The sequence below is a fragment of the Oncorhynchus mykiss genome, chromosome 32 (assembly GCF_013265735.2).
Source record: "Oncorhynchus mykiss isolate Arlee chromosome 32, USDA_OmykA_1.1, whole genome shotgun sequence".
NCBI classification, from domain to species: domain Eukaryota; kingdom Metazoa; phylum Chordata; class Actinopteri; order Salmoniformes; family Salmonidae; genus Oncorhynchus; species Oncorhynchus mykiss.
In genome coordinates this window covers 35345164-35366872 of record NC_050572.1, presented here as the reverse complement: position 1 = coordinate 35366872, position 21709 = coordinate 35345164, and the positions used below count along the sequence as shown (strand labels likewise).

The window sequence follows — 21709 nt, the reverse complement described above, 5'->3', positions numbered from 1 at the left end:
GTTCCCCAGACCTGAATCCAATTGAGCACATCTGGGACATCATGTCTCGCTCCATCCACCAACGCCACGTTGCACCACAGACTGTCCAGGAGTTGGCGAATGCTTTAGTCCAGGTCTGGGAGGAGATCCCTCAGGAGACCATCCGCCACCTCATCAGGAGCATGCCCAGGCATTGTAGGGAGGTCATACAGGCATGTGGAGGCCACACACACTACTGAGCCTCATTTTGACTTGTTTTAAGGACATTACATCAAAGTTGGATCAGCCTGTAGTGTGGTTTTCCACTTTAATTTTGAGTGTGACTCCAAATTCAGACCTCCATGAGTTGATAAATTTGATTTTCCATTGATAATTTGTGTGATTTTGTTGTCCGCACATTCAACTATGTAAAGAAAAAAGTATTTAATAAGAATATTTCATTCATTCAGATCTAGGATGTGTTATTTTAGTGTTCCTTATATATTTTTTAGCAGTGTAGTTCCTGTAACACAGGATAAATGATGGAAACAGGAGAACGTGGCTTCTCTTTCAAAGGTCCTCTCAATTATGAGAACACACAGGTGCAGGATCGCATATGGTCCGTGTGACGCGAACACGTCTCACTGCCCCCTACTGGCCAACAGTAGTATAAATGCATTGCAGTGGCTGACCTTTGGAGGACTGATATTTCAGTAAAAGCGTTCTTCCCCAATACAAAGAAACTAATACATGAACACATGACCATACATTTTGTGTGCATCACAAACCCTTTCCTGGCTCAAACAGCCAACCAATATGTTTGCTGCCTGTTCTTAGTAAACTGATGGAGAAAATGGTTTGAACAAATACAATGCAATTTTTCGAGTAAGCTAAGATGATAAGATGGAGCTGTATTGTTAGATTTCAGTGCAGCCTTGATGTTATTGATAATTTGTTACTGAAAAAAACTCACTTATGGCTTTACGTCACCTGCCATCACATGGTTGGAGAATTACTTATCCAATAGAACTCAGTTTTCTTCAATGGAAGCTTCCCTAACATCATATGTACAGTGCAATATCCCACACGGCAGTTGCCTTGGGTCGTTACTCTTCTCTATTTTCACAAATAATTTGCCAATTGTCTTACAAGAAGCAAAATGACTGTATGCTGATGATTGCACACTTTACAAATCAGCACCTACATCCAGTAAGCTCACAGACTCTTAGCAAGGAGTTAAGTCTGTCAGAATGGGTAATATACAAAGCTGTTTTGAAATACATCTAAACACTTAAATCATTGTATTTGGTTCAAAGCATTCTCTTAGACCTAAACCTCAACTTCACAAAGGGTGTAACCATTGAAGATGTTGAACTCCTAGGAGTAACATTGGATAGTCAGATCATGGTCAAGTCATATTGACAAAGTTATGAAGATGGGGAAAGGTACACATTACCAAAAGTATGTGGACACCTGCTCGTAGAACATCTCATTTCAAAATTATGGGCATTAATATGGAGTTGGCAATTTATCAATTTACCAAAAGACTCGCAGATGTAATCGCCTTCAAACTGTTATTCTACGAAGTATTGACTCGGGGGTGTGAATACTTAGTTCCAGTCAAAAGTTTGGACACAGCTACTCATTCAAGGGTTTTTCTTTTCTTTTTATTATTTTCTACATTGTAGAATAATAGCAAAGACCTCAAAACTATGAAATTACACATGGAATCATGTCACCAAAAAAGTGTTTACAATATATATTTTAGATACTTCAAAGTAGCCACAGCTTTGACAGCTTTGCACACTCTTGGCATTCTCAACCAGCTTCGTGAGGTCGTTACCTGGAATGCTTTTCCAACAGTCTTGAAGGAGTTCCCACATATGCTGAGCACTTTTTGGCTGCTTTTCCATCACTCTCTGGTCCAACTCATCTCAATTGGGTTGAGGTTGGGTGATTGTGGAGACCAGGTCATCTGATACAGCATTCCATCACTCTCCTTCTTGGTCAAATAGCCCTTACAGTCTGGAGATGTTTTGAGTCATTGTCCTGTTGAAAAACGAATGATAGTCCCACTAAGTGCAAACCAGATGGGATGGTGTATCACTGCAGAATGCTGTGGTAGCCATGCTGGTTAAGTGTGCCTTGAGATCTAAATAAATCACTGACAGTGTCACCATCACACCTCCATGCTTCACGGTGGGAACCACACATGTGGAGATCATCCGTTGTCTAGCAGTGATCCACTTGACAGAGTTAAAAGAATATGCAAATATTGTGCAATCCAGGTGTGCAACGATCTTCGGCTTACCCAGAAAGACTGTAATCGCTGCCATATGTATAGACTCAGGATTGTGAATAGTTATGTAAATTAGATTTCTGAATTGAATTTTCTATAAATATGATAAGATTTCTAAAAAACATGTTTTCACTTTGTCATTATGGGGTATTGGGTGAGAATTTTTTTTTAATCCATTTTGAATTCAGGCTGTAATACAAAATGTGGAACAAGTCAAGGGGTAAGAATAGCTTCTGAAGGCACCATAGGTGTAGAAAAGAGTGGTTCTTCAAGATGTTAGGCGTTACTGTGAATGAGTTAACTTTGAAGCTGTGAGTCAACTCTCAACATATTGAATTTCCTACCTTTTTCAATATTCTTGATACATCACCAGAAGCGTACTGTATAGGTGTTCAGTCATCTCTAGTTTGTTGTCCCTGAACTAATGTAGGTAATATTTAAAAAAGCTGAACAAACTTAATTAATAAAATGGATTCCAGATGTTTAGATATTGGATGCACACAACCTTCTTGTTTTCAAACCATAGGTCTAGAAACACTGAAAAGCAGAAAAACATGTGTACAAAACACAATCAACATGGTGTGCTAAAAAGAGACATTGTGTGAACGGAAGATATCCAACGAGTTTTTGATTTGGTTTGTGTTACACCATAATATTTCAAATATATATGAAAATTGTAATGTATGTAGAAAATGAGCAGTAATCTCCTGTACTCCACTCACCAATACAGTTTCTACTCATCAACGCTAGTTAAAAATATTTTTAAATAGTTGTGTTCAGAGCAAAATTCAAGATACTGTTTCATGCACTTAAGAGTGTCTCATATTATCACAGTTGACAACAAAACAAAACTTGGTCTTTACTACCCCATTCTGGCACGGTCTTCAGCATTGAGATTTTATACATTTTCTCCTGGCCAGTTATCAGGCTCATTGCGATACCAGAAGCTAGGGTAGAAAGATGGTAACACATACATAAATAACAATTTGGGGTAACAAACCCTCACGATTTCCCCAGTATTTGTGTGTCGTGTCAGTCATGGAAAACACATCACAATATACACTACCGTTCAAAAGTTTGGGGTCACTTAGAAATGTCCTTGTTTTTGAACGAAGAGTTTTTAAAACATTGTCCATTTAAAATAACTTAAAATTGATCAGAAATACAGTGTAGACATTGTTACTGTTGTAAATTACTATTGTAGCTGGAAACGGCCCATTAACAGCAACCACCACTCCACATTGTGTTAGCTAATTTTAAAAGGCTAACTAGTCTTTAGACTAGTTGAGTATCTGGAGCATCAGCATTTGGTGGTTCGATTACAGGCTCAGAATGGCAAGAAACAAAGAACTTTCTTCTAAAACTCATCAGTCTATTTCTTGTTCTGAGAAATGAAGGCTACTCAATGCCAGAAATTGCCAAGATACTGAAGATCTCGTACAACGCTGTGTACTACTCCCTTCACAGAACAGCGCAAACTGTCTCTAACCAGAATAGAAAGAGGAGTGGAAGGCCCCGGTGCACAACTGAGCAAGAGGACAAGTACATTACTGTCTAGTTTGAGAAACAGAAGCCTTACAAGTCCTCAACTGGCAGCTTCATTAAATAGTACCCGCATAACACCAGTCTCAATGTCAACAGTGAAGAGGCAACTCCAGGATGCTGGCCTTCTAGGCAGAGTTGCAAAGAAAAAGCCATATCTCAGACTGGCCAATAAAAAGAAATGATTAAGATGGGCAAAATAACACAGACACTGTACAGAGAAAGATTGGGAAAAAGTGTTATGGACAGACGAATCTAAGTTTGAGGTGTTCAGATCACAAAGAAGGACATTTGTGAGACAGAAAAAATGAAAAGATGCTGGAGGAGTGGTTGACGCCATCTGTCAAGCATGGTGAAGGCAATGTGATGGTCTGGAGGTGCTTTGGTGGTGGTAAAGTGGGAGATTTGTACAGGGTAAAAGGGATCTTGAAGAAGGAAGGCTATCACTCCATTTTTTCAACGCCATGCCATACCGTGTGGACACCGCATAACTGGAGCCATTTTCCTCCTACAACAGGACAATGACCCAAAGCAGAGCTCTAAACTATTCAATTACTATTTAGGGAAGAAGCAGTCAGCTGCTATTCTGTCTATAATGGAGTGGCCAGCACAGTCACTGGATCTCAACCCTATTGAGCTGTTGTGGGAGCAGCTTGACAGTATAGTACGTAAGAAGTGCCCATCAAGTCAATCCAACTTGTGGGAGGTGCTTCAGGAAGCATGGGATGAAATCTCTTGACAACTAGAATGCCAAAAGTCTGCAAGGTTGTAAATTGCTGCAAATGGATGATTCTTTGCCGAAAGCAAAGTTTGACGGACACAATTATGATTTCAATTAAAAAATCATTATTTAAAACCTTGTCAACGTCTTGACTAATGTCCTATTCATTTTGCAACTCATTTCATGTATGTTTTCATGGAAAACAAGGACATTTCTAAGTGACCCCAAACTTTTGAATGGTAGTGTACATGGCAGCAATATTTAACTGAATGATCATGCTTTACGAATAGTGAGTTGTGATTTGAAGCAAATGCATTACTATTTGAATAACAAAATATCTGACCTTTTCGTCTAGAGGTGGGTTGTCCACCCACAACCATGTTTTCTCTTGTTGTGCATCCGTTAGCCCGATCCAGAACTCAATGTCATTGTTAAGGATCTTTTTTTAAAGAACTTTCTCATCTCAAAAGGTCTTTACCAGAAAGTTGAACAGAAAATTAATATTAGAGTACTTCTCTGGGTTAACACAGTCATCTAAGGCCTTAGTAAAAGGTGATTGTAGATGTACTTTATCATAACGTCATTGAATAGTAATACTGTTGGCTGTCTATGACGACCAGGAGTACCCCCATGGAAATACACATATCCCGACTGATTCCAGGTCAGTTAATCAGTGGAGAAGTAATAGCACATTTCCCCCCCCCCCCCCATGTTGCTCCCAGCCTTTGGCACATAGACTGGTATTCCCTGTGGAGGAAAGGAACAAAAATAACCCTAATGCCATTCAGTGTCCCACATCAATCATATGTCTACAGTTCCATTCCAAAAACAGAGTATTTATGGAATTATATACCATAGTATATGAACAGGGAAAATGTTACTGTCTTTCATGTTACTGACAGCATATGTTACTGTCTTTCATGTTACTGACAGCATATGTTACTGTCTTTCATGTTACTGACAGCATAGATTCATATATTGACCTGAGACATTTTCACGACTGCCATTATGAATATAAACATGTTGATTTACTATCCATATATATTTCACCTGCCTATATAGGAATAAGGAGTGACTAAAGCTTAAACCTAACATTTCACCCTATAAAACCATTGATTTCTGTGTATTTCTTGTTCCATTTTGTATCCTGGAAATATACATTTGATATATTAATTCCAATTGAGTAAATTCTAGAAATGTAAAACACATGCCTATTTAATGTTGAAATCTTTTAGGTAATACTTTTAGGTATTACTGAATAGTGTGCCACCATTTGGGACATTTCTGCATAGTAGAATCTACTCACCTCTGGTTGTGGGGCAAGTGGGTGGAATTCTCTGATCAATCAATTCTTGATTTAGCCAATTTTTTTAAAACTAAGAATGAATCCAAAAGCTAGTCACATGACTACCACTTCTCTCTTCTTGTTGAATCATGAAATCCATAATTTACTCATAAATGTAATGGTAAAGGCCATAACAAAACCATTGGTACAAAACCAAAGATATTGATCTGTTTTAAGCAGTCAATCATATGTCATCTTGAAAACTATACACTTTTATACTAATATCACCAATCTGAGGTAAAATGGATGTGTAATTCCACAACATTTTCTGGGGTGAAAATGAAGGTTTGTGTAGGTTATTAACACAAACTGTCCACATTAGGGAAATTCGCAGAATATACAATTTACTATGGCAAAATATTTCAACATGTCTATTTAAGATGATAGTATACACTATATATGCAAAAGTATGTGGACACCCGTCAAATTAGTGGATTTGGCTATTTCAGCCACACCCGTTGCTGACAGGTGTATAAAATCGAGCACAGAGCCATGTAATCTCCATAGACAGACATTGGCCTTACTGAAGAGCTCAGTGACTTTCAACATGGCACCACCTTTTCAACAAGTCAGTTAGTCAAATTTCTGCCCTGCTATAGCTGCCCCGATCAACTATAAGTGCTGTTATTGTGAATTGGAAACGTCTAGTAGCAACAACGGCTCAGCCTTTAAGATGTAGGCCACACAAGCTCACAGAACGGGAGCTTGTGTCCTCGGTTGCAACACTCACTACCGAGTTCCAAGCTGCCTCTGGAAGCAACGTCACAAGAACTGTGACTGTGACTCAGCCAACAATTGTTGATATCCTCCGTCCTCTACCTGACCCTTACAGACGCAGATGCCGGACCCGAAGACGTTCAAGCAGCACTTTGAGAGCAAGCATCCCAAATCCCCAATGCCCCCAGAGCTGGATGATGTTGAGGCTTAAAAGACCAACACACACAATGGACCTACAGCTGGGTTAAGATGCTCTCATCATTCAGACTCCCAGTTTACATGTTAGAAGCAAACTCTTTCCCTATGCTAAAGTTGTATTTTGTATGACTCAATATGTGGATATGTTGTCACTCATCGCCTTTCATGTTGTGATTCACAGACACACGATGACCACGATTAGAGCGCTGCAACTGGAACTTAATGGCGTCAAGAGACAAAATACTGAGACCCCTGGACATGGGTGGGGGATATTTGTAACAATGACATAAAAAGGGGGGCAGAAGCACACCAGCACCCCATATTATATGTCCAACCATCCCTGAACTTCAGACTCTTTTGAAGCGCCCATCTTAATTATATGAGCCCACTCTACCTACATCCCTTTTCCCCATGGTGCTTCCTTCATTAATACCTGATTCAGTAACATCTAGACTCTTACACGTCTAAAAGTATCAGGGTGTTACTGTTTTTGCAACTTTTTCTCAGTTGTGTACCGCTGTCTTACTTTAACCACCAACTCTTTTCTATACCTCCTCCCATACACTCTTGTGCAAATCATTTCTGCTTTCTTTGAGAATGGTGTCATAGTGGAAAGGATTTGTTATTTGCCTAAGACTGAGTCTTGTTCTGCCTGTAAAAGGCCCTGGTTGAAATAGTGCCAAAATCACTGTTGATAGTCACCTGGTCCACGTTGTAACAGTTGTATTTTGCATTTGACCATTTCCAAGAAATGTAGCAATATATATGAAATCATTCCTCTGCCTATTTGATCCATTCTGAAGGAAAGCAGTGCATATGTTTTGTGTGTGAGAGAGAATATGTATGCCTTGTAAATCTAGCAGAAAATGTGTTGCTTCCAAATGCAAGTTAAACGCCATTCCGTCTATACTGATACCAGACAAATGCATACTTACAAGTATTTTCAAATGTATTTCCAATATACTGGAATGCTATGTAGCTGGAGAGGGGTTGGAGTTTCTGGAGGTCTGTGTTCACTGGCAATTCCTCTCACTTCTGCATCAAATCAACCTCTACAATATATATTTTACTTATTTTATTACAAATATAGCAGTACACAGTCCTCCATAAATATATTGACAATGACACATTCCTGTGTATTAGATCCTCTGTACATAGAAAATCTGCAAACAAATAGGAATGACATTTGCCATTGCTACTAACTTGTACTTGTTCAAAGTATAATTAAAGAAATGTAAAAAAAAAAATGTAATTTGTCACGCACTTATGGTCCATATTTTTTTCGTTTTAATTGAACCATGTGTAGTACATCTAAAAGAGACAATGAGAAATTCTTGGTTCAACAAGACAACAGTCATCAAAAGGGTAGAAATGTAGCGTTGCACATGTCAGAGTACTTTACAGCTTTGATTGGATACATATAATATATGACAAAGGGTGATGTAATTATCTGAATTACTGTAGATGTGAATAGTTTAAGAGTGAAGTATGGTTATAAATCGAATGCGAAGATCCGTCGTTATGAAAGAGGTAATGTGTGTTATTTATTCATATACCATTCTCACACTCAATATCAATATATTATACTGAACAAAAATGTAAACACCACATATAAAGTGTTGGTCCCATGTTTCATGAACTGAAATAAAAGATCCCAGAAATGTTCCATATGTACAAAAAGTTTATTTCTCAAATGTTCATGAATTTACATAAGTTTACATCCATGTTAGTGAGCATTTCTTCTTTGCCAAAATATTCCATCCACCTGACAGGTGGGGCATTTCAATAAACTGATTAAACAGCATGCTCATTAGACAAGTGCAGCTTGTGCTGAGGACAATAACAGGCCACCTTATAATGTGCAGTTTTTCCACACAACATACTCACAGTTTTTTCTCAAATTTTGATGGAGCATGCTGACTGGTGGATTGTCCACCAGAGCTGTTGCTGGAGTAGTAATTTCTCTACCAATGTCGTTGTAGAGAATTTGGTAGTATGTCCAAGCGCAGACCAATTTTAACCATGACAGCTCAGGACCTCCACATCCAGCTTCTTAACATGCAGTATCATCTGAGATCAGACACCCCGATAGCTGATGAAACTGGAATTGCACAACTGAAGAATTTGTCAGAAGAAACCGTCACAGGGAAGCCCATCTGCGTGTTCGTCGTACTCACCAGGGTCTTGACCTGACTTCAGTGGACAAATGCTCACCTTTGATGGCCACTGGCACACTGAAGAAGTGTGCTCTTCATGGATGAATCCTGCATCGCGTGGGCAAGCGGTTTGCTGATGTCAACATTGTGAACAGAGTGCCCCATGGTGGCGGTGGGGTTATGGTATGGGGAAATAAACTATGGACAACGAACACAATTGCATTTTATCGATGGCAATTTGAATTGAATGCACAGAGAAACCGTGACGAGATCCTGAGGCCCATTGTTTCATTCATCCGCCGCCAACAACTCATATTTCAGGATGATAATGCGCGGTCCCATGTTGCAAGGATCTGTACACAATTCCCGGAAGCTGAAAATATCAACATTCTTCCATGTCCTGCATACTCACAAGCATGTTTGGCATGGATCAACGTGCAGGACAGCATGTTCCAGTTCCTGACAAAATCCAGCAACTTTAAAAAAATATTGAAAAGGAGTGGGACAACATTCCACAGGCGTCAATCAACAGCCTGATCAACTCTATGCTAAGGTGATGTGGGCTCCCGAGTAGCGTAGCGGTCTAAGGTACTGTGTCAGTCGTGCAAGAGGTGTCACTGGTTCAAATCCAAGCTGCATTATTATTGTTATTTGACCCTGCTGGTAATCTATGAACATTAGAACATCTTGGCCATGTTCTGTTATAATCTCCACCGGGCACAGCCAGAAGAGGACTGGCCACCCCCCATACCCTCTCTAGGTTTCTTCCTAGGTTCTGGCCTTTCTAGGGAGTTTTTCCTAGCCACTGTGCTTCTACACCTGCATTGCTTGCTGTTTGGGGTTTTAGGCTGGTTTCTGTACAGCACTTTGTGACATCAGCTGATGTAAGAAGGGTTTTTATAAATACATTTGATTGATTAATTGCATCACACCCGGCCGTGATTGGGAGTCCCATAGGGCGGGGCACAATTGGCCCAGCGTCATCCGGGGTAGGTCGTCATTGTAAATAAGAATCTGTTCAGATTATTGCTATCAACCCTGTTTGTATCTTTTGGAACAATGGTAGTGAAGTTTATTAAAATGATGTAGAATAGATGGGCCACCACAGATGTTACAGGCATCCACAGGTCTTGACCACCATGTTGCGATGCTTCTTTAGGATCACATTGTTGTTGTCCTCGTAGAAGAGTACAGAGATGGGACTGAGCTTGGTGGGTGCGCAGAACGCTTTGGGAACCTCATCTGGCTTCAAAAGGTGAACCTGCCATGAAAAAAGGTCAATCAGATTTATTCATACATACACTTTGATATAATCAATGATAATATCCTGTTTATAAAAGAGGTATGGATTATTATTATGCAGATGCTTCAGTGCTCTCCTACCTCAGTGGGATGTGGTTTCGCCCCCCTTGTCTAAATGTGTATGTGTTTTATATATTTTTTATCCCGGGTTGTCTGTGCTCCACAAGACTTTATAGCCCACTGAGCCAAAGCCTAGACTTTCAGAAGTTCAACAACAACTTCCATGAAACAAGCTAAAACATTTCAATGGGCCATTGACCTAGCTAGTGACTTAAAAAAATATATTTGGTCTTTAAGTTTTATATTATACACACACAACATAGGAAAGCCTCTGGTGACAAAATAGGGTCAGTGGAATTAGAATGATGACCAGGAATTGTATAGGATTCTAATGGTAACCATAGCGTTCCAAACTCATTTCTATGGCAACACAGCTGTCAATTTTGTAAACAACAATTTCAAATATATGTGTTGCCATGAGACATCTAACCGTTAGAACATATCGGCGTTCTATTGAACGTTTTCTGTTCGAAAACAAGAACAACTTCAATTTGCTGTTCAACAACAACAAACTTGACGGATTTTTGAGACCTGAGATTGAAACATCGACTGGAAAATGCCTGGGTGCTTTTCAAGATTGACGGAGAGAGTGCGAGGACTTCGGCAGCCTTCTGCGTCGACAGGTTGTTCAAATTCATTTATGGGTTGTTTTTGTTGTCTTTTTCCGTTTTGCAGGGTTCGCGATCGTCGGGAGGTGGACAGCGACAGCGACTTCGAAGAGGGTACGTGGAGTTTTAAACTTCTTATTTTACCACATTCAACATTGACAATGTAATTTGTTAAATGTTGTGTATTTCTGTAATCCAAACTTTCAAGGTAACGTTAACTTGAGTAATTGTTGCTAAGCAATGCACTTTTGCTAGTAGTACTAGCTAGCGTGCTACGTTTTACGTCCTAATAATTGTTTGTTTGTTTTCCTTTTCCTACTTTTAGAATCAACTGTACTGGATGAGGTCCAGTTGGATGTGCCACTGCTGCCAGTTATCCTTCATGTCCAGGATGCTGCTATCATCCTTGAGGTACACTTTTCAGAAAGCTTTTGGTTTTATGTTTGAAAAGTATCCCACATATTCATTCTGAAAATCTTTGTTGTCTGCTTTAGGAGGCCACTGGTAATTGGCAGCTGATACCGATTAGGTACAGCCCCCTGTACTGTGGGCCTGTTGTGATCAGGGTAAGAGAACCACACACAGTCACATCACCGTTACAATGTTTGCTGTTTCTAACCTGAATGTACTGTAATGTCACCCCCCTCTTGTGCAGAACAATGCCAGTCCGGTGGCTAAAGCCTGGAGAACTTTCCAGTTCATCAGCCCCATTATCACCTACATGCGTGGGGGATCCCAGGTATGTGTCTTTGTAACTATCTAGTCCTAATCTACATTGTCAGAGTCATGTGATCAAGATGGAAATATGTTACAGCGATGGCTGATGTTGTTTTGTTGATGTTACTTGTCGTTTCTCTCCACAGCAGGTGGTGGTGAGGATGCACCATGTGAGTAGGGTTCGAGGCCTGGAGACTCAACTGGTGTGGGCCATCTCCAAGGAGACAGCCAGGCTTAGTCCAGAGGGCATCCCCTACTGTGCCACCAAGGTGCAGTCCGTCACTTGGATCCAGGTAAGATGTAAATACTACTGAAATAGTATTAGATTAGGCTTTTCTTGACTTATTCCATTTGGCCTTAACATGTCATCTCTCTCTGTCAGTATGTGGCTGGCAGGGTGACCCAGTATGCGTCTCACCTCCGCCACGAGACGTCTGTGGACGTGACGTTTGGCTGCTACCAGGTAAATAAAAATGTTCCTATGTATATAGAATACCAATTACTGTGCATTTTTCCATTAGATATGCTCTGTTTTCTAATAATGCGTGTGTGTGGTAAACAGGTGTGTTGTGTGTGTTTTTGGAGCAGCAGACTGATGTCTCGGTGGTGTACGCCACTCTCCACATGGGGCTGGATGGGCTGCTCTCCTCCTCGGCATGGTCGGAGGCTGCCTCCGTCTCTACGCCCACCAATCAGCAGTTCACTGAGCCAGAGCCTGAAGGCCACAACTGCTATGAGGTCAGATGTTAGACACACAGCTACACATTCTATAGACTAGTAGCATTAAGATCCATCCATTGACCCATTGTTTGTCATGTCATGTCACTGATGTTGAATGTTTGTTCTGTTGTTGTAGGGCTGGGAGGAGGACCTGCTGCCTGAGGAGAGGGAGGTTCCTCTGCTAAAGTGAGTTCCTCTAAATATCTGTGTAGTCTGGGCTTGTCAGATGCTGAAGCATAGTTGTCACCATCCTATATCCCCATTGACTCTACTGGTTGACATTCTCCATTCCCTCCCTCCCACAGCCTCTACCTTACCACCAAGAGAGTGGAGGACATCGCCCTGAGGCTCGTCTCCCTGCGCCAGGCCTTCACTGTGAGTGGACCCACTTAAAATGTTTCTCTCTGTATCTTCTTGTTCTGTCTGTCTCCTAGAGGAAGATGGGTGTCTCACCCTAACTCTTCCCTCTTCTCTAGACACTGCTTGGTTCCACCCTGAGCAGGAACCATCTGTTTGTGGCAGGAAAGGTCCTAATGGGCGCACTGGTTCAAGCCCACCACATGGTAGCTCACTAACTCATTATTCATTCAAGGGAAAGAGAGCGTCCTCAGTGGGAAATGTGTTCTGTTCATTAACATCAACGCTCTTTGCTTTGTGATAGGACGAGGCCGAATTCATCCGTGCCTATAATGACTTTGTGGACTACCTGAGTGACCCCTCGAAGGAGATTGACATTGAGAGGGAGCTGGCTGAGGCAAAGGTGGGTTCATTAACTCTTTCATGTCTCCACATGCATGTCTTTTATACATCACAGTATCTGATCTGTTTGAAATCATTCCTATTTTCTTGTCCTAGATCCATCATGTTAACCTGATAGATGTCCTCTTTGAACTGGTGCTGTTTGGGTTGATGATAGCTCAGAAGTCCCTGATTGTGGTAAGTAGCATCTCACTGGTACATGTTTCGATGTCTCTCTATTAGCAAATTCACTTCAATTTCTCTTCTCTCCTCCTCTGTTTCCTTTAGCACCCTGGTGGGTTCATGGAGCGTCTGTACGCTCTCCTGTACTCCTTCCTGCCCGCTGCTGCCAGCATTGAGCCAAAGGCTGAGAGATACCTGCTGCTGCTCAATGTAAGAGTCAAGAGTTTACTTCCTTATTCCTAGTTGACCTGAATAACAGGGTTTCAATGACATTTTACAGGGAGTAACTCTCCTTGTCTCTTTCCTCTTGGTAAGCTAGTAACTCAGAGCCATTATCTATGTGTTGTGTGGTGTTCTCTTCAGGGCGGGCTGATGGCTCTGCTTGATGACATGTTTGGGCAGCAGCTGGCCTGGTACTTTAACCCAGAATCTCTGGTCACTGAGCTCTCCAGCCTCCTGGAGTACCACCTGGAGAACCTCATGGCCAGCATGTAGTCCTACTGCAGAGATCTGAAAGGCCACTCTCTCTCTGTCTGTCCATCTCTCTCTCTCTCTGTCCGTCCATCTCTCTCTCTCTCTCGCTCTCCATCCATATCTCTCTCTCTGTCCATCTCTCTTTCTCTCTCTCAGGATTTGAGGACTTGAAGTGCTTTGTTGAACCTTGATTAGTTAACACAAATTAAATTAATGTATTCTCTTGTTTTCTCTCCCCACAGGATTCTTGTGACACTTTGCCACCTAACAGGGATCTGGACACTAATGCACTACATTACTTTGCACTGAATTTTACATTTTTAAATAAAATAACTGGTAGTTTAAAAGCATTTGTCTCTGTCTTTTTTCATTTACTTGATCATTTCATCACAATTTCCTCTTCCTGGAGGTATGAGGCTAATATTACATGAACAATTATGCTTTATTCTTTAGATATGGAAATTAACAACAATCAATTGTGCGAGAGGGGGAGATGAGGTTACACGTCCTGTTAAAACTAACACAGCTCAAAAACCAAACGGAATCTGGGAATAATGTGTACATCACTGGTTAGAGGACAATGTGTAGTAGACAGCTAGCTAGGCCTACATTTAGAAGTGTTGCATTTTGATTCAAGTGGGTCGCCAACACGGTAAGTGTAATGCAACTCTTTTTTTGTTCATCACTTCCATCAATGTCACGCTGAAATCAATAGAATGGGGGTTAAATGGTGGTGTAGCACTGTTTGAAGTAACACTATTCACACTTGGAATAACCTATACACGGTTGGTTAGATGAACTTGTAGAGGAATTCCATTTTTATCTTGGAATTTCAGGTGTTGATTTCGGTAGGAAACAGACCACTTTTTTGTTAGCTATCTTTAACTTAAAAGAAATCACGACGCGACATAGGATATCAACAGTGACACTATTTAAGTGACAGTTTGACTGTCAAATCCATGTATTGGTGTGTGGCCATAGACTTTTATAGAGAGAGCGCGTTTCATTTTCTTTGCGTGGGGGATATTTGTGACAATGACATAAAAAGGGGGGCAGAAGCACACCAGCACCCCATATTATATGTCCAACCATCCCTGAACTTCAGACTCTTTTGAAGTGCCCATCTTAATTATATGAGCCCACTCTACCTACATCCCTTTTCCCCATGGTGCTTCCTTCATTAATACCTGATTCAGTAACATCTAGACTGTTACACGTCTAAAAGTATCAGGGTGTTACTGTTTTTGCAACTTTTTCTCAGTTGTGTACCGCTGTCTTACTTTAACCACCAACTCTTTTCTATACCTCCTCCCATACACTCTTGTGCAAATCATTTCTGCTTTCTTTGAGAATGGTGTCATAGTGGAAAGGATTTGTTATTTGCCTAAGACTGAGTCTTGTTCTGCCTGTAAAAGGCCCTGGTTGAAATAGTGCCAAAATCACTGTGGATCAAAATCACTGTGGATAGTCACCTGGTCCACGTTGTAACAGTTGTATTTTGCATTTGACCATTTCCAAGAAATGTAGCAATATATATGAAATCATTCCTCTGCCTATTTGATCCATTCTGAAGGAAAGCAGTGAATATGTTTTGTGTGTGAGAGAGAATATGTATGCCTTGTAAATCTAGCAGAAAATGTGTTGCTTCCAAATGCAAGTTAAACGCCATTCCGTCTATACTGATACCAGACAAATGCATACTTACAAGTATTTTCAAATGTATTTCCAATATATTGGAATGCTATGTAGCTGGAGAGGGGTTGGAGTTTCTGGAGGTCTGTGTTCACTGGCAATTCCTCTCACTTCTGCATCAAATCAACCTCTACAATATATATTTTACTTATTTTATTACAAATATAGCAGTACACAGTCCTCCATAAATATATTGACAATGACACATTCCTGTGTATTGGATCCTCTGTACATAGAAAATCTGCAAACAAATAGGAATGACATTTGCCATTGCTACTAACTTGTACTTGTTCAAAGTATAATTAAAGAAATGTAAAAAAAAAAATGTAATTTGTCACGCACTTATGGTCCATATTTTTTTCGTTTTAATTGAACCATGTGTAGTACATCTAAAAGAGACAATGAGAAATTCTTGGTTCAACAAGACAACAGTCATCAAAAGGGTAGAAATGTAGCGTTGCACATGTCAGAGTACTTTACAGCTTTGATTGGATACATATAATATATGACAAAGGGTGATGTAATTATCTGAATTACTGTAGATGTGAATAGTTTAAGAGTGAAGTATGGTTATAAATCGAATGCGAAGATCCGTCGTTATGAAAGAGGTAATGGGTGTTATTCATATGCCATTCTCACACTCAATATCAATATATTATACTGAACAAAAATGTAAACACCACATATAAAGTGTTGGTCCCATGTTTCATGAACTGAAATAAAAGATCCCAGAAATGTTCCATATGTACAAAAAGTTTATTTCTCAAATGTTCATGAATTTACATAAGTTTACATCCATGTTAGTGAGCATTTCTTCTTTGCCAAAATAATCCATCCACCTGACAGGTGGGGCATTTCAATAAACTGATTAAACAGCATGATCATTAGACAAGTGCACCTTGTGCTGGGGACAATAACAGGCCACCTTATAATGTGCAGTTTTTCCACACAACATACTCACAGTTTTTTCTCAAATTTTGATGGAGCATGCTGACTGGTGGATTGTCCACCAGAGCTGTTGCTGGAGTAGTAATTTCTCTACCAATGTCGTTGTAGAGAATTTGGTAGTATGTCCAAGCGCAGACCAATTTTAACCATGACAGCTCAGGACCTCCACATCCAGCTTCTTAACATGCAGTATCATCTGAGATCAGACACCCCGATAGCTGATGAAACTGGAATTGCACAACTGAAGAATTTGTCAGAAGAAACCGTCACAGGGAAGCCCATCTGCGTGTTCGTCGTACTCACCAGGGTCTTGACCTGACTTCAGTGGACAAATGCTCACCTTTGATGGCCACTGGCACACTGAAGAAGTGTGCTCTTCATGGATGAATCCTGCATCGCGTGGGCAAGCGGTTTGCTGATGTCAACATTGTGAACAGAGTGCCCCATGGTGGCGGTGGGGTTATGGTATGGGGAAATAAACTATGGACAACGAACACAATTGCATTTTATCGATGGCAATTTGAATTGAATGCACAGAGAAACCGTGACGAGATCCTGAGGCCCATTGTTTCATTCATCCGCCGCCAACAACTCATATTTCAGGATGATAATGCGCGGTCCCATGTTGCAAGGATCTGTACACAATTCCCGGAAGCTGAAAATATCAACATTCTTCCATGTCCTGCATACTCACAAGCATGTTTGGCATGGATCAACGTGCAGGACAGCATGTTCCAGTTCCTGACAAAATCCAGCAACTTTAAAAAAATATTGAAAAGGAGTGGGACAACATTCCACAGGCGTCAATCAACAGCCTGATCAACTCTATGCTAAGGTGATGTGGGCTCCCGAGTAGCGTAGCGGTCTAAGGTACTGTGTCAGTCGTGCAAGAGGTGTCACTGGTTCAAATCCAAGCTGCATTATTATTGTTATTTGACCCTGCTGGTAATCTATGAACATTAGAACATCTTGGCCATGTTCTGTTATAATCTCCACCGGGCACAGCCAGAAGAGGACTGGCCACCCCCCATACCCTCTCTAGGTTTCTTCCTAGGTTCTGGCCTTTCTAGGGAGTTTTTCCTAGCCACTGTGCTTCTACACCTGCATTGCTTGCTGTTTGGGGTTTTAGGCTGGTTTCTGTACAGCACTTTGTGACATCAGCTGATGTAAGAAGGGTTTTTATAAATACATTTGATTGATTAATTGCATCACACCCGGCCGTGATTGGGAGTCCCATAGGGCGGGGCACAATTGGCCCAGCGTCATCCGGGGTAGGTCGTCATTGTAAATAAGAATCTGTTCTTAACCGACTTGCCTAGTTAAAAAATTTTATATTAAAATATATATATATATATATATATATATATATTACATTAAATGTGTCCCGCTGCATGAGGCAAATGGTGGTCACACCAGATACTGACTGGTTTTCTGATTTCTCCTATCTTCATTTAAAAAGGTATCTGTTACCAACAGATGCACATCTGTATTCCCAGTCAGGTGAAATCCATAGATTAGGGCCTAAAGAACATATTTTAATTGACTGATGTCCTTATATGAACTATAATTCAGTAAAATCATTGAAATTGTTGCATGTTGAGTTTATATTTATGTTCAGTGTAGATACATACCATTTAGCCTCATATTGCCAGATTATTGCTATCAACCCTGTTTGTATCTTTTGGAACAATGGTAGTGAAGTTTATTAAAATGATGTAGAATAGATGGGCCACCACAGATGTTACAGGCATCCACAGGTCTTGACCACCATGTTGCGATGCTTCTTTAGGATCACATTGTTGTTGTCCTCGTAGAAGAGTACAGAGATGGGACTGAGCTTGGTGGGTGCGCAGAACGCTTTGGGAACCTCATCTGGCTTCAAAAGGTGAACCTGCCATGAAAAAAGGTCAATCAGATTTATTCATACATACACTTTGATATAATCAATGATAATATCCTGTTTATAAAAGAGGTATGGATTATTATTATGCAGATGCTTCAGTGCTCTCCTACCTCAGTGGGATGTGGTTTCGCCCCCCTTGTCTAAATGTGTATGTGTTTTATATATTTTTTTATCCCGGGTTGTCTGTGCTCCACAAGACTTTATAGCCCACTGAGCCAAAGCCTAGACTTTCAGAAGTTCAACAACAACTTCCATGAAACAAGCTAAAACTTTTCAATGGGCCATTGACCTAGCTAGTGACTTAAAAAATATATATTTGGTCTTTAAGTTTTATATTATACACACACAACATAGGAAAGCCTCTGGTGACAAAATAGGGTCAATGGAATTAGAATGATGACCAGGAATTGTATAGGATTCTAATGGTAACCATAGCGTTCCAAACTCATTTCTATGGCAACACAGCTGTCAATTTTGTAAACAACAATTTCAAATATATGTGTTGCCATGAGACATCTAACCGTTAGAACATATCGGCGTTCTATTGAACGTTTTCTGTTCGAAAACAAGAACAACTTCAATTTGCTGTTCAACAACAACAAACTTGACGGATTTTTGAGACCTGAGATTGAAACATCGACTGGAAAATGCCTGGGTGCTTTTCAAGATTGACCGAGAGAGTGCGAGGACGTCGGCAGCCTTCTGCGTCGACAGGTTATTCAAATTCATTTATGGGTTGTTTTTGTTGTCTTTTTCCGTTTTGCAGGGTTCGCGATCGTCGGGAGGTGGACAGCGACTTCGAAGAGGGTACGTGGAGTTTTAAACTTCTTATTTTACCACATTCAACATTGACAATGTAATTTGTTAAATGTTGTGTATTTCTGTAATCCAAACTTTCAAGGTAACGTTAACTTGAGTAATTGTTGCTAAGCAATGCACTTTTGCTAGTAGTACTAGCTAGCGTGCTACGTTTTACGTCCTAATAATTGTTTGTTTGTTTTCCTTTTCCTACTTTTAGAATCAACTGTACTGGATGAGGTCCAGTTGGATGTGCCACTGCTGCCAGTTATCCTTCATGTCCAGGATGCTGCTATCATCCTTGAGGTACACTTTTCAGAAAGCTTTTGGTTTTATGTTTGAAAAGTATCCCACATATTCATTCTGAAAATCTTTGTTGTCTGCTTTAGGAGGCCACTGGTAATTGGCAGCTGATACCGATTAGGTACAGCCCCCTGTACTGTGGGCCTGTTGTGATCAGGGTAAGAGAACCACACACAGTCACATCACCGTTACAATGTTTGCTGTTTCTAACCTGAATGTACTGTAATGTCACCCCCCTCTTGTGCAGAACAATGCCAGTCCGGTGGCTAAAGCCTGGAGAACTTTCCAGTTCATCAGCCCCATTATCACCTACATGCGTGGGGGATCCCAGGTATGTGTCTTTGTATACAGCGATGGCTGATGTTGTTTTGTTGATGTTACTTGTCGTTTCTCTCCACATCAGGTGGTGGTGAGGAGGCACCATGTGAGTAGGGTTCGAGGCCTGGAGACTCAACTGGTGTGGGCCATCTCCAAGGAGACAGCCAGGCTTAGTCCAGAGGGCATCCCCTACTGTGCCACCAAGGTGCAGTCCGTCACTTGGATCCAGGTAAGATGTAAATACTACTGAAATAGTATTAGATTAGGCTTTTCTTGACTTATTCCATTTGGCCTTAACATGTCATCTCTCTCTGTCAGTATGTGGCTGGCAGGGTGACCCAGTATGCGTCTCACCTCCGCCACGAGACGTCTGTGGACGTGACGTTTGGCTGCTACCAGGTAAATAAAAATGTTCCTATGTATATAGAATACCAATTACTGTGCATTTTTCCATTAGATATGCTCTGTTTTCTAATAACGTGTGTGGTAAACAGGTGTGTTGTGTGTGTTTTTGGAGCAGCAGACTGATGTCTCGGTGGTGTACGTCACTGGTTAGAGGACAATGTGTAGTAGACAGCTAGCTAGGCCTACATTTAGAAGTTTTGCATTTTGATTCAAGTGGGTCGCCAACACGGTAAGTGTAATGCAACTCTTTTTTTGTTCATCACTTCCATCAATGTCACGCTGAAATCAATAGAATGGGGGTTAAATGGTGGTGTAGCACTGTTTGAAGTAACACTATTCACACTTGGAATAACCTATACACGGTTGGTTAGATGAACTTGTAGAGGAATTCCATTTTTATCTTGGAATTTCAGGTGTTGATTTCGGTAGGAAACAGACCACTTTTTTGTTAGCTATCTTTAACTTAAAAGAAATCACGACGCGACATAGGATATCAACAGTGACACTATTTAAGTGACAGTTTGACTGTCAAATCCATGTATTGGTGTGTGGCCATAGACTTTTATAGAGAGAGCGCGTTTCATTTTCTTTGCGTGGGGGATATTTGTGACAATGACATAAAAAGGGGGGCAGAAGCACACCAGCACCCCATATTATATGTCCAACCATCCCTGAACTTCAGACTCTTTTGAAGTGCCCATCTTAATTATATGAGCCCACTCTACCTACATCCCTTTTCCCCATGGTGCTTCCTTCATTAATACCTGATTCAGTAACATCTAGACTGTTACACGTCTAAAAGTATCAGGGTGTTACTGTTTTTGCAACTTTTTCTCAGTTGTGTACCGCTGTCTTACTTTAACCACCAACTCTTTTCTATACCTCCTCCCATACACTCTTGTGCAAATCATTTCTGCTTTCTTTGAGAATGGTGTCATAGTGGAAAGGATTTGTTATTTGCCTAAGACTGAGTCTTGTTCTGCCTGTAAAAGGCCCTGGTTGAAATAGTGCCAAAATCACTGTGGATCAAAATCACTGTGGATAGTCACCTGGTCCACGTTGTAACAGTTGTATTTTGCATTTGACCATTTCCAAGAAATGTAGCAATATATATGAAATCATTCCTCTGCCTATTTGATCCATTCTGAAGGAAAGCAGTGAATATGTTTTGTGTGTGAGAGAGAATATGTATGCCTTGTAAATCTAGCAGAAAATGTGTTGCTTCCAAATGCAAGTTAAACGCCATTCCGCCTATACTGATACCAGACAAATGCATACTTACAAGTATTTTCAAATGCATTTCCAATATACTGGAATGCTATGTAGCTGGAGAGGGGTTGGAGTTTCTGGAGGTCTGTGTTCACTGGCAATTCCTCTCACTTCTGCATTAAATCAACCTCTACAATATATATTTTACTTATTTTATTACAAAAATAGCAGTACACAGTCCTCCATAAATATATTGACAATGACACATTCCTGTGTATTGGATCCTCTGTACATAGAAAATCTGCAAACAAATAGGAATGACATTTGCCATTGCTACTAACTTGTACTTGTTCAAAGTATAATTAAAGAAATGTAAAAAAAAAAAATGTAATTTG

General features: G+C 40.5%; 1 protein-coding gene and 2 long non-coding RNA genes across 7 annotated transcripts; all 3 read left to right on the top strand.

Moving 5' to 3' along the window:
- Positions 1–6686: 6686 nt before the first annotated feature.
- Positions 6687–8028, top strand: LOC118946477. The gene is made up of 2 exons (XR_005041315.1): positions 6687–6825; positions 6962–8028. It is a non-coding gene; the product is annotated as an uncharacterized LOC118946477 (long non-coding RNA).
- A 1912-nt stretch (positions 8029–9940) lies between these two features.
- LOC110489319 lies at positions 9941–14079 on the top strand. Of its 5 annotated transcripts, XM_036971125.1 has the most exons (15): positions 9941–10191; positions 10974–11020; positions 11232–11317; positions 11401–11472; positions 11562–11645; positions 11770–11916; positions 12006–12086; positions 12209–12361; positions 12480–12529; positions 12649–12718; positions 12820–12906; positions 13005–13103; positions 13199–13279; positions 13370–13474; positions 13628–14079. In XM_036971125.1, exons 1-15 carry the CDS (start codon positions 10133–10135, stop codon positions 13757–13759), a joined length of 1353 nt encoding a protein of 450 aa, XP_036827020.1. In that variant the 5' UTR covers positions 9941–10132; the 3' UTR covers positions 13760–14079. The 5 variants fall into 5 exon arrangements, with proteins under 5 accessions (XP_036827020.1, XP_036827019.1, XP_036827016.1 ...); XM_036971124.1 differs by lacking the exon at positions 9941–10191 and having other exon boundaries at positions 10529–11020; positions 12215–12361; XM_036971121.1 differs by lacking the exon at positions 9941–10191 and having other exon boundaries at positions 10529–11020.
- Positions 14080–19797: 5718 nt separating this feature from the next.
- LOC118946478 lies at positions 19798–20245 on the top strand. The gene is made up of 3 exons (XR_005041316.1): positions 19798–19929; positions 20019–20099; positions 20221–20245. It is a non-coding gene; the product is annotated as an uncharacterized LOC118946478 (long non-coding RNA).
- Positions 20246–21709: the final 1464 nt, after the last annotated feature.